Source organism: Delphinapterus leucas, chromosome 17, assembly GCF_059928025.1.
Source record: "Delphinapterus leucas isolate spDelLeu-1000000601 "Yukka" chromosome 17, BTC_Dleu_Yukka2, whole genome shotgun sequence".
Classification (NCBI taxonomy): Eukaryota; Metazoa; Chordata; class Mammalia; order Artiodactyla; family Monodontidae; genus Delphinapterus; species Delphinapterus leucas.
The window spans coordinates 4,427,068-4,439,157 of NC_143145.1; the positions used below are offsets into that span (position 1 = coordinate 4,427,068).

At 50.7% G+C, this 12,090-nt stretch overlaps 1 protein-coding gene across 1 annotated transcript in view; it reads left to right on the forward strand.

Moving 5' to 3' along the window:
- COL22A1 (collagen type XXII alpha 1 chain) overlaps nt 1-7,948 on the forward strand; it is a 233,432-nt gene extending 225,484 nt beyond the window's left edge. Inside the window, exons 61-63 of the mRNA XM_022555244.2 lie at nt 2,307-2,489; nt 4,550-4,627; nt 6,755-7,948. Coding sequence (XP_022410952.1) covers nt 2,307-2,489; nt 4,550-4,627; nt 6,755-6,945 — 452 coding nt within the window. The 3' untranslated portion in view covers nt 6,946-7,948. The remainder of the gene's footprint in view (nt 1-2,306; nt 2,490-4,549; nt 4,628-6,754) is intronic.
- The last annotated feature ends 4,142 nt before the right edge of the window (nt 7,949-12,090 follow it).

The following is a 12,090-nucleotide window of genomic DNA, read 5'->3' on the forward strand; positions in this document are numbered from 1 at the left end:
AATTGCCGCTGCTTGATTACCTCCAGGAAGCTCAGCATCTACAGAACCAGCTTCTCATGATCCTTCATTTCTTCTGTGCACTCAGTTGTTTATCTAATGAGGAGGCAGCTTCGACAGGCCTGCAGTGGGTCTGTTAGTTAGAACTCACAGCCCGGGGAAGAGACAGAGACATAAACAGACAAGGCGGCTTCAGTACAGTAAGAAATTCCTGTGGTTTAATTTGGCACAGGGGGTGTTGAAGAGGACAGATGAAAGTACCTAGGATAGCTCAGGGGGCGGACAGGTGAGGAAGGGCTTCCCGGAGGAGGGGCCATGTGAGCTGAAAGCAGGGACAGGATCCCAGGCCTTTGGAGCAGCATGTGCAGAGCCCCTGAGGGGGGCCTGAACACACAGTGCTTTCAAGGAACTAGAATCCTTTTGATCCTACTGCACTGGATTTACTGTGAAATCCCAGTCTTGCATGAGCCCCATACACAGCAGGTGCTCAGGAAGGGAGAGAGATGGGAAGGTAATAGCAATAACACCAGCATGCAGGGCCGGCCCTGTGTCGGGCGGAGTCCTCAGCACGCAACACATGTTAACTCGTGGAAGCCTCGGTGAGCCTGTGAGGCGTGTGTGATTGTTAGCATCAGAGATGCTGAGGAACTGAACCAAGGCCGAAGAGCTGGTAAGTGTCTGACCAGGGTTTGCATGCAGGCAACCGAGCTGCAGAATCCAGGCTCTTAACCGTCATGTTCTCTGGACCAGTGACCATGCCCACTGCCCTATGTGTGGGAAACTGTTAGGGGAAGAAAGTCACAGACAACTCTGTAGTAGGGAAGATCGGAAACCCACTGCTGTTCCCAGGCACGGATGGACAAGCGGGAAGGACATGTTTATTCACGTGGTGGTGTCTCAGACAGTTATTCTGCACCTGGCACATGGCAGACTCTAAATGGGGTAGGGGACGCAGCACTGAACAAGATGACCCTCTTCCCTGCCCTCTTGGCGTGTCCAGGTGAGCATGGTCTGTCTCCCTATGCAGGAGAACCAAAGACGATTCCCCGGAGTGGACAGCACAGAGCTGGGGTTGGTGGAGAGGAAACCAAAGGCTGGAATGGTGACCCCCACCCGGCGGGGTGGGTCCTGAGGGCGCCCGTGTGGCGATCCCCACGGTCTGCTCTCCGAGGGTTGGATTTATCGGTGACAGGAAGGGCGTCCCCCCATGAGGAGTTTCCAGCCCTTGGGCAGAGACAAGCCCTGTTTTGAACTAGTTTAACTGGAGCGTCTGCTGGGCTGAGTCCTTTCTTCCAAATAATCTTTCGAGGAGGAAACATCAGCTCCACTTTCAAGATGAGAGAATCAAGGCTCAGAGAAGTGAAGCGTGAGGCCGGGTCTCAGCGCTAGGGCACAGCCCTCCCGCTTCCCTGCGTGAGACGATGAGGGGCTGCCGTGGGAAACCGACCCAGCAGGCTGTCAGAAGCCCCCGACTCTGCCTTGGTTCTGCCACCAGGGTACCGGGAGGGTGTCAACATGCCTCTCTGGGCTGGGTCACGCCACCTGCGAGATGAAGGGCTTGGCCTGATTGTCTGGGCCGTATGGCCAGCAAAGCAGAAGCCCGTGCTGGCCCTCGGGCGGGCTCTGTATGCCCAGTGCAGAAGAGGGCATGGCAGCCGGCAATGGGACCTCTGGGGCTTTTGAATCAATTCTATAATCTTCACGTTTCAGACGCCTAAGGATCATTAGTGATATCATATCCAGCCCTTCATTTATAGATGAGGAATTCAGCACTTAGAGAGGAGAAGTCCCTAAGCTGCTCTGTGTAAGCCACTTAAATCCCACCCACCCCCACCGGCCTCAGTTTCCCCAAACTGACAATTACAACAACAACTGCTGCTGCTGCTATTACTGCTGGCAGTGCCACCTCGATCACAGCAGCGATGTCCACGCAGCACTTAGCTTGTTCCAGGAGCACTTTCAGTGCCTTGTCCCATCTGCTCCATCCTCACACCAGCCCAGTGGGGTGGTGGTTATTTCATTGCATCCATTTTGCAGAAGAGGCAACGAAGGCTAAGAGAGGTCAGGTAGCTCGCCCAGGGCCACACGGCCGGCAGTGGCTGCTTGGGGACCCCAGCCCAGGCTGCCTGGCTCCAGAGGCCACGGCCGTAGGTACAGGTGCCGTGCAGTGTGCTCTCGATGTAGTTTCTCTTACTCTTGTTTTGCAGCTGTTACTGTCTCCCCAGGGCTGAGCTTGGCAGTGAGCTGCCATCCTGTCTTTGGGGCAGCCCTCCTTCATGAAATGTCTCTCTGTTTTTCCTGCTCCACAGCCAGACTCGCCTACCTCCTGGCCCAGATGCCCTCAGCGCACACCAAGGCCTCTCAAGGCAGACCCGGGCCCCCAGGGCCCCCTGGAAAAGATGGGCTTCCAGGTCGGGCAGGCCCCATGGGGGAGCCAGGACGGCCTGGGCAAGGGGGTCTGGAGGGACCCTCTGGGCCCATAGGTCCCAAAGGTGAGTGAGGACCCAGGAAGATGCGCTTTGTACACGACACGAGGGCTGAGAAGGAACCAGGGTGCGTGGCATGTGTGCCACTGAATATGCATGATTCAGCCTGTTCTTCTGCCCTGCAGCCTGCCGGCACCCTGCATTGTGGCATCATGTAATTTCTTCATATGCAGAAGAGGGTTTCATACTTGACATTTTTGCAAAATGATGCTCCTGCCAGGAGCATTGAGTCTGTTTCCTCCTACTGTCTTTTCTCTCTCCATCTCCACTGCTCGAGTTCCAGGGAGTAGCACAGAATGCCCTTTTTCCCCTTTCGAGTTGGGAAGTCAGTGAGGAATAAGACCTTTAAGCTCCAGGCAAATGGGCATTAAAGACCAGCTTACATGTGAATAAAGTGGTTTGAGCTAAAGCTGGATGTGGCTGCCAACTCTCCTGCTCTCAGAGAGCTGCCTGACCTGGATACAGCTGCTGCCGGCAACAGGGGGTCTCTCCTTCAAGGGGCAGCGCCTGCCCCACTTAACACAGCGCACTGTGGAAGCAGGTCGGAAGGCACTCTCTTTGCAGGCAGACAGATGTGAAAGGGCAGGAAAGGACATGAGCCCAGACTCACCAACCTGATCGTTCACCCTTTCTCTCTGGCAAGGAATAAGCATGTGGTGGGGAAGAAGCGGTGCTGTGATCTCAGCCGGCACTTGGTGACTGAGGTGGGGGGAATGCATGCCCCTAACATCTTCCTCTTTCAATCTTCCATTCCTTAGTTCTGTCTTTTTTTTTTTTTTTTTTTTTTTTTTTGGTTGCTGCAAGGTTTGCGGGATCTTAGTTCCCTGACCAGGGATTGAACCCACGCCCTAGGCAGTGAAAGCTCGGAGTCCTAACCACTGGACCACCAGGGAATTCCCTCTTAATTCTTTATTCATTGATTTATTCCTTGTAATGTTTCTCCTACTGAACTTTTTGTTAAGTTTGTGTCCGAGTCCTACTTCTTTTGGTTCGTCAAACAAAATACATGAAATCAATGTCAACAAGAAAACATAAGGCATAGAAAACATCAGACTATGACAAAAGACTGACCAAATGTAGTAATCATAACAATAAATAAGAGTGGCCTAAAATCTCCATGAACTGGCAAAATTTCAATTTGGATTATAAAAGAAAATGTCATATGTTGCATATAGGAAATATTCTGGAAGCAACATAGCAAAAAAAAAAGGAATGGTGAAAAGAAAGTTGAGAGAGACAGTTTAATCAAGTTTGTGTAGTATTAACCCAATATAATCTCAGATATCCCCCCGGGGGAATGGACCCTCTTTCTTCTGAACATCTATTAGAATTTTAAATTCCTGTGATTATTAGGACTTACCTGATTCTGCTTCACATTACAATTTCTTTGTGCCCTGCTTCATCTGTCTTATTAGAATTCAAGCTTCTTGAGAGTAGAGCTGTGTCTTACGTACATGCAGGTTTGTTTATCACCCAGCTCCTCCTTGATAAAGGTTCAAGTAAAATGCTTTTAGAACATGGTGAAGAGTAGGCGTATATGAGTGGATGTGGATGGGAATATGTGTTTGTATACAACAGAGTGTGGGTGTGAACATTTGGGTGCCTGTGTTTGATGTGTTTATCAGTGTATGCATATTTTTGCTAATATATGTGCGAATGTACATATGTGTATGAGTAATTGGGTAGTTACGCACTTGAGTGAATGTTTACGTGTATATATGTGTATTTGAGCAAATGTTTGGAAGGAGTGTCCAATTATTTTGGTGTTCACATGGGCGTCTTTCTGAATGCAAGTGTGTGCTTGAGTGTGGGTGTGAGTGTGTGGACGGGAGCTAGGGGTGCGAGTGTGTGCTTGAGTGTGGGTGTGAGTGTGTGGACGGGAGCTAGGGGTGCGAGTGTGTGCTTGAGTGTGCGTGTGGACGGGAGCTAGGGGTGCAAGTGTGAGGGGCGTGCAAGCTGTGGAAAGCACACCAGCAGTGCTGGCCCTGCCCCCCACATGGTGGGGCTCCCTCTCTCTGCCACCGTCCTGGGTCTCTACCATCAAAGATGCATGTTTCTCTCACCAGGTGAGCGAGGAGCCAGAGGTGACCCAGGTGAACCTGGAGTTGGCCTCCGAGGCGAGGTGGGACCCGCCGGGATCCCAGGTAGGAGCGGGCGCTGGGCTCTCAGGTGGGGAAGGGCCCGCCAGCAGGGAGTGGGCCTCACAGGGCAGACCTCCCACCTGCATCGCCAGGGGCCTTGGGAGCGGCTGGGAGAAAGGGCTGGCTTAACTACTGACGAGGCGGAACCCAGATTTGTTTTATTACATCTTTCTAAGACGTCAGCTTCTTGGCTCACCGTGCAAACTGTAGTGTATCCCATGAGTTCTTGAGATATATCCCGTGAATTAAAAGTCCTGTGAAATGGTCCTGAAGAAAACTGATTTGGCCTTAAATAAGTCAGGACAGTGCTGGGAACCGTGCTTCTCTTTCAGACATGCCTAGTACACATTAACTTCTCTGGTGCAGTGCTAAGGGACCTTGCATAAAATAATAATGTTTATTTCAGTTAAACCAACATTTTCCAAACTCACTTGAATGTAGGATGCTTTTTCTTTCACTATGTAATTTAATACCCTGTTACTATTCTCAGAACACATTTTGGAGAATGCTGGCCACGTGGCAGGGTGGCCAGCCGTCCTGGCCTTTCTGGGGCTATGGGGTTCCTGGGACATGGCCCGTTGAGTTTTGAAACCTGGACAAGCTGGCCACCCTATCTAATGGTTGTATGGGACTAACTCTAGAACACAGCAGTATCGCATTCCGAGATGAGGTGTGGAAGAACTCAGACTGAATTGTTATCAAACTCCACCTCATTGAGGCTTCTATTTTTATTTAATTTTACTTTATATGATTCCCCGTGGTCATTTCTGAATATTAGGGCTGCAGGTCATTTTATTTTTAGTACTTATATCTTCTTGATTTTCCAAATTTCCTATGGTGGAAATGTTATTCTCATGAGAGAAGATAACTAGACACATATTATACATATTTGTGATAGCTTGCCTACTTTTCAATAGCTTAAAATATTAAGAATATTTTAAAAATAAGGCAATTCCAAATAAAGATTACAAGGCCGAACAGAAAGCATTGTGATGGGGGAGATAATTGTACCAACATGAGGCTGAGATAATGACTAGATTTCAGTGGTTCCCACCTGAAGGAATGAACAACACTGCTGGCTCAAAACTCAGTCGAGACAGGAATACAATAGATTAAATACTACTAAAGCATGAACAGAATTCATGCAATGTCCAAAGATCATTTAAAGGGAAAAGTTTACTTTTCGTTTGTTTTATGGAGGGACTCAGATTTTCTAACAAGGTGATTACTAAGGCTTAAGGAAGAATATCACTGTTAAGGTTAACTACAACACTTAGCACTGAGCTTCCCAGTTGCCAAAGCAAAAAGGGAAATTGATTACATATGATATTATGATGCTTAATAAATGGAGGCATAGAAGTTTGTTTTAAGTAAACAACCTAAATGGGAAAGGAATTTGAAAAAGGATACACTTATATGTGTAACTGAATCACTTTGCTCTATACCTGAAACTAACACAACATTGTTAATCAACTGTACTCCAATATAAAATTAAAAGTTAAAGAAAAAAAAAGATTTAACCAACAAAAAAAAGGAAGTTTGTTTTAGGTAGTATTTTCTGGATCTAAATTTTGGGCTCTCAGTTACTTACTTCCTACTTACATTGTCTTTGACTCTGATTTGCAGAGTAGTTTAATGTAGTCCATGTATGTGGTTCATATTTAACATATAGATAAAGCCCAGAAACTACAGAATAAATGGGACCATTTAGATACTGGCTGATGGAATGTGACTAGGTATCTCCAAGGATACATGAATTGCGGCTGACGGTTAATGGTGGGGACTTGGTGTCCCAACCCGAATGCATCTCCTAGAACCAGACACAGACGGTCTGGTTTCTCTTTTCCTTGTAACAGAGGACGCATTCCCTACCTGGCCTCCATCTCCCCTTGTTTATTTCTCTCCTATGGCACCCTGATTACTGTCCTAGTCCAAACCGTTAAGGCAACCCTTTTCCTGCAAAGCAAGGTGTCCACATTCCCCCCTCTCTCCAGGCAGGGCGCCCAGACCATGGGGTGTTCTGAGGTTGTTGAGTCTTCAGTTCATACTGAATGGAAGTAGCGAGATCAGGGCTCATTTGCTCCAGAACGAACTTGAACCACCTTCTGTTTCTTTTGCTTCTTGGGCCAGGTCAACCCGGGGAACCTGGCTATGCTAAAGATGGGCTCCCCGGGGGTCCCGGTCCTCAAGGGGAGACAGGACCAGCTGGACACCCTGGCCCCCCGGGACCCCCCGGCCCCCCTGGCCAGTGTGACCCCTCCCAGTGTGCCTACTTCGCCAGCCTCGCTGCTGCTCGACCTGGTAATGTGAAGGGCCCCTAGAAGAGTCCCGAATGCCAGGAGACGGCGGTGGATTTCTGAAACTTGAACGCAGAGCCCGATGGGAAGCAGAGGTCTTGAGACATTTCAGCCTTGTGTTTTTTTTCTTTCTTTCTTTTATCATTTGTTTTTGTCTTATTTTCTTGAGAGACCTCAACATTATTAAAACCAACAGATGCTGCCGGTCGGTCAGATTATTATTATTATTATTATTGTTGTTAATTATTATTATTATTTCATATGGTAATGCTTTTCGAGTTTTTCCCCTCTCCTCTCAAGTTGGGGAAACTTGATTCGTGGGGCAGGGGGTTGTTTGTTTCTCGTTCTTCTGACAGCCCCCATTTGAAGTGTAGCTGCCAGTTTTAAGGAAACCCTCGGTGCTATGAAACCCCGACCAGACACTTGCCAAACTTACCTCTTTCCTCAAAAGGAGACTTTAAGAAAATGAGGCAGTGGGCTTCTATTCTTGACTGTGCCCAGAGGTTGCCCAGGGAGAAATTATCCACCAGTCGCTACTTCCCAGGAGAGAGAAGTAAAGCAGGAAGAGAAAGAATTTGCAGACACGAAGAACATCCTGTCCTCCTGATGCGAAGCGCACGCAGAAGGGCGCAGACTCCCTCCTTTGGGGCCGACTCAGCACCTCGGTGTTTCAAACCTGCGGGAGTGAAACACTGTCGCACGGCTCGCAGCGGCTTCCTGGAGTCCCACGTCTGCACCAAAGATGCGGGAGCCGGTGTGGGAAGAGTAGCCCCGTGTGTTAATGTGGCTTCTGAGCCGTGGACAGAACCCCTCCCTGCCCCTCGCTGTTGGTTTCACGCTAACTTTGAAATCAGGGGGTCCAGAGACCACTCCCGTGTGTTTTCCTGACGGTGGGCAACTGGCCAGGGTGCTGGCCAGAGCTGGGAAATGTGTGCTTCCAGCTTCTGGCTCTGAAATAAATGGCATCGAGCGTGTGTGTGTAAATGACATGCCCAGCTTGAACGGGTGCTCAATAAATCCAAGTTTCCGTCTCTTCGGTTTCCCGTGACGATTCCTTTCTTATCGCCCGCGTCTGCCCCCGCATAAAGCCCTCGAGGCTGGGGATGCATCATTTTCCCCGGGGCGCCCAGGCCAGAGCCATGGTCCAGTCCACGTGCTGAATACACACGTGGGTGAGCTACTGTGTGTGACCGCGCCAGTTCCTGGGCAGCGTACTTATCCAGCACCTCCTTTTTATCACCTGTGTGCTAGATGCTTCTAATCAATTTAGGAACCCGGAGTACAGACATCCAGAGATGTTGGAAGGTTCCATATGTAGAGAAATATTACTGCCACAAGTTAAAAATAGGATCCAAGACCTGCTTCTCTCATTGGAGCTGAATCTGGGGGTCAGTGGGTGTCAGGGTCCTCGGGAAGCAATGCCTGTCAGTGCAGGATGAGATGACCTCCTTCCTGTTTTTGCACATCTGCCATCTCAGTGTATTCACACAACCGTAAAAGACACAAGGGCGTTATTATAATATCCTTTTCTGTTTGAAGAAACAATCCCAAAGACCTTAGATATCCTCTAATCCAGTGACTTAAAAAAAATTTGACCATGACCCACAGCAAGAATGCAATTTCTTTGTGAGTCAGTGTATGCATACCTAAATATAAAACTAGGAGAGCTTATTTATCCCGACCACAAGGCCCTCTAACATTTACTATTCTATTTCATTACAAAGATGCTCATCACAACCTACTGAGTTGATGCCATGAGCCACCAGTGCGTTGCAACCTACAGTCAGAAGAACAGTGCTCTGGTCTAGAGGGAAACTGAGGCACGGAGAGAGCCTGTCTCGGCGCAAAGCCTTGTGTAGAATCCAGTTCCCTGATGCCCTGAGCATCTTTTTTCTCTTCACCTTTCATTTTGCTTCTGTATTTTAAGCCGTCCATCATCTGGACCAAGAAGAAGGGTTTTATACAACAGAAAGAATGATTTGGGTGAGTCCACAGACTTCTTTGATTATGGGAGTTCTCAGACGCTCAGGTGGGGTATTGAGAGGGGCAGGGGCGTTCCTTCCCTGAGGGTCTTGGATTCATCCAGCTCCCCATGTGACTTGGGAGTGGCTGCGTTTGTGGGCAGCTGGGGGAATGCGTGGACTGTCCTGAGTCCTTTCCAGGCACAGAGCTTGATGGGTTTCTGGAAATAAAGACGACTACCTCAGCAGCACTGAGGATTTTGGTAATTTCCAGCTCAAAATACATGAAAATGATAGGGAAGTGCAGGGGTGTGGGGTGGGAGCGGACCGAGAGGACAGCGCGCTGAGGTTTCCATCTGCCTTGGCAGGGCAGCTCCTTCCCCGGGGAAGCGCCTCCAAGACCACGGCCTGCTTCCGGAGGGGCTCTCAGGGCGGGTGTTGGTCGCGCGGGTGATGCTGGTAGTATCTGGCCTGAGAACCGTAGAAAGTCAGTGACAGGTTGAAAGAAGCATCACAGCAGTGTTTTTAAACCACCAAGAGCCCTAGGGGGGTTCTGGAGGGGCCCTGCCAGTTGCCAGGAGGAGATGGGGTGCAAATGGGTGGGCTCCAGTGCCCCCCAGCCAGAGAAGTTCAGACTGCCCCTATTGTGCAGTGGGCACCTAGCATATGCTTTCCATGCCCGTCCTGCATTTCTTTGCCACTTCCCTGAAGTGGGCAGTCCTGTGTTTGGGGATAGGGGTCCACCCTGAGCATCCCTCGAAGAGTTTCTCTGCTCTTTGGCCTCGTGGCTCTCTCTAACGCCCTGGAGGGCTTTTTGCCCAGAAGTGCAGGAGACTTAACGCCCCCTCGGGGTGGCCCTCGGCCAGTGGGGTATGGGGACCGCAGGAGAGAGGCCTCTGTCCTCCCTTACTTTGGAAAGAACATTCTGAGGTGCAACTTGCATAGCTGCTCAGACCGTCCGCGGGGGTCTGGCTCGATGATGCGTCGGTGTGGCTGTCCCTGCTGCCCCGCTCAGACCCCCAGACAACCTGTGCCCGCATCCTAGGACCAAGCTCCACTTCAGGGAAACCCCACCGCGACAGGTCTCCACAGACGGCCCCACGTGAACACGGGATTCAGAGCCAGTGCAGATTTTCTGGGGACAAGGACCCTGGGGCCTCAAGGGGGACGGGCCTGCCCCACGTGCTCGCAGCAAACGTGGGATAGGCATGAAGGATGCCTGTCTACAGCTCTGGTTGGGGGCACCTCAGTGGGCCAGTTCCAGGTACCTGGGATGATCCTGAGGACCACCAGGGTAGGGGCGCCCTCACCCGCCCTCAGCTGTTACCAGGTTGGGGCTGGTTCACGTTGAAACCTGCTTGCCCAGCCTGCAGGGTAGGGAGCTGCCCCAGGAGCCTGTTCTTACCTCACACCTGCACCTGACCACCTTGCAGAGCCTCACGTAAGGTCACGGCGCTGGGATCCGGGCATCCCACACAGGCAGCTGTCGTCCTGAGCAGCTCAGGGGAGAGAGTGGGGGTTGGTCTACACAGCAGGGCATCCCTTTCTCCCCACCCCACCGCCCTGCAGGACACTCTGCAGGGTCTCTGCTTCTGAGATCGGAACTCCCTTTCCAATTCGAGCATGTCTGTTTCTTCCTCTTTCTCGCACCTGTTGAGAATTTGTCAGCAGGTGGCAGCAGGCACCCATCTCGTGTCCTCCCCCAACCTCTTCAGGGGCCGCTACTGCTGCATTTTGGTTGTACTGTTTGCCAAAATATAACACCCAGAAGCCACAGCGTGGGGGGGGCATCCCTCAGCAGGGTGACTGAGTGGGGCTCTGGTGTCCGTGCCTCCCACGGGAGGGGCCGAGGTCAGGTTGGGTTCACGGTCTCTGAGTTGACTGTCTGCACCCAATCTGCCTCCTGGGTCCCTGTATGCTGAAGGCATCATTGGGGCCAGGCCGCGTGCGGCCAGTGTGACGTATTAGGTGTCGGGGTGCAGAGCTCCGTGAAACGGCCCGACAGCACCACTGGGCTTTTCTTCTTTTGGTGCGGCCCTGAGAGCCCCTGGGCTTCGGTTTCACCTAACGTGTGGATGAAGCCCCAGCGCGTGAGTGAAGGGGAAGACCGAAGTCCCTTCCCTTAACGTTAAACTGAGACGGTCTAATAGAAACCCCAGCGTGGTTGGAGAGTGGGACGGAGGGTTCCAGATCATAGAAACGCCAGCAGATTCAGGGGAACTTCCAGTGCATCTTTGTTCCAGTTCCTGCCCCCAGGAACGATCATGTGGTCAGAGACGGACACCACAGCACAAGGGGCCAAGGACGGGCTCCTCAGTAGGCTCCTGGGTGGTATCAGTAGCTCTGGTCTCCCAGATGGGACCTGCCTGGGGCCACGGGGTGTGGCAGGGAGGGCACTGGTCCCGGAGAGAGTGGAGTTGAAGCTTGTCCGGGGCATTTTGGAACACAGAGGGCAATGATGTTCCAGTGTGAGGAAGCATTGCAAACAAGGACCAGGGGCATCCTGAGAAAGTCAACCCGGGGTTCCCACTGCTGGTCCAGGGCAAGGTATCCACTAGTCCAAGCTCTGTGGGTCCAAGGCTTAGAGAGGGGTGAACGGGGCAGAAGGGCAAACCCGAAGCATCACATTTGAAGGATGATCCTTCATTCTGAGACTGAGGTCTGGCTAATTTTTTTAGGGTTTAAAATGTCTCATACCGTGAGAGAAGGCGTGTGTGTGTGTGTCGGGGGGAGTAATACTTATTTGCATATTTGGTTTTTTATAATCCGACTTGTCAAAATAAAGATCTGGTCTGATATCTTCATACTGGTTCCCAAGATTTGTTTTTTTCAACTACCAGTTCATAATTCCCACATCTGGGAATGCCTGGTGTAGCCCAAACCTTGATTTATTTTTCACAAACAGGAAAATGAGACTCAGAAAGATACAGTGATTTTCCCAAGATCATGAACTATGGGGCCCAGTGTTTGGGTGCAAAGGCTCACCTCACTTCTTCAGTGAGTACCCTTTAGGCTCCGTGATCAAATTTTACAGGGAAACTTTGCTTTTAACGTCATAGATTCTTGGGTCTGGTCTGGAATCACTAAATCAGGATCTCTGGGGGATGGTATTAACATGTTTTGAAAAGCTGCCCCCCAGGAATCTCTGCCCTACCCTCAAACCATCCTTGGCTTCCTCGTTCAGGCTGAGCAGCCCGGTTGCTTCATG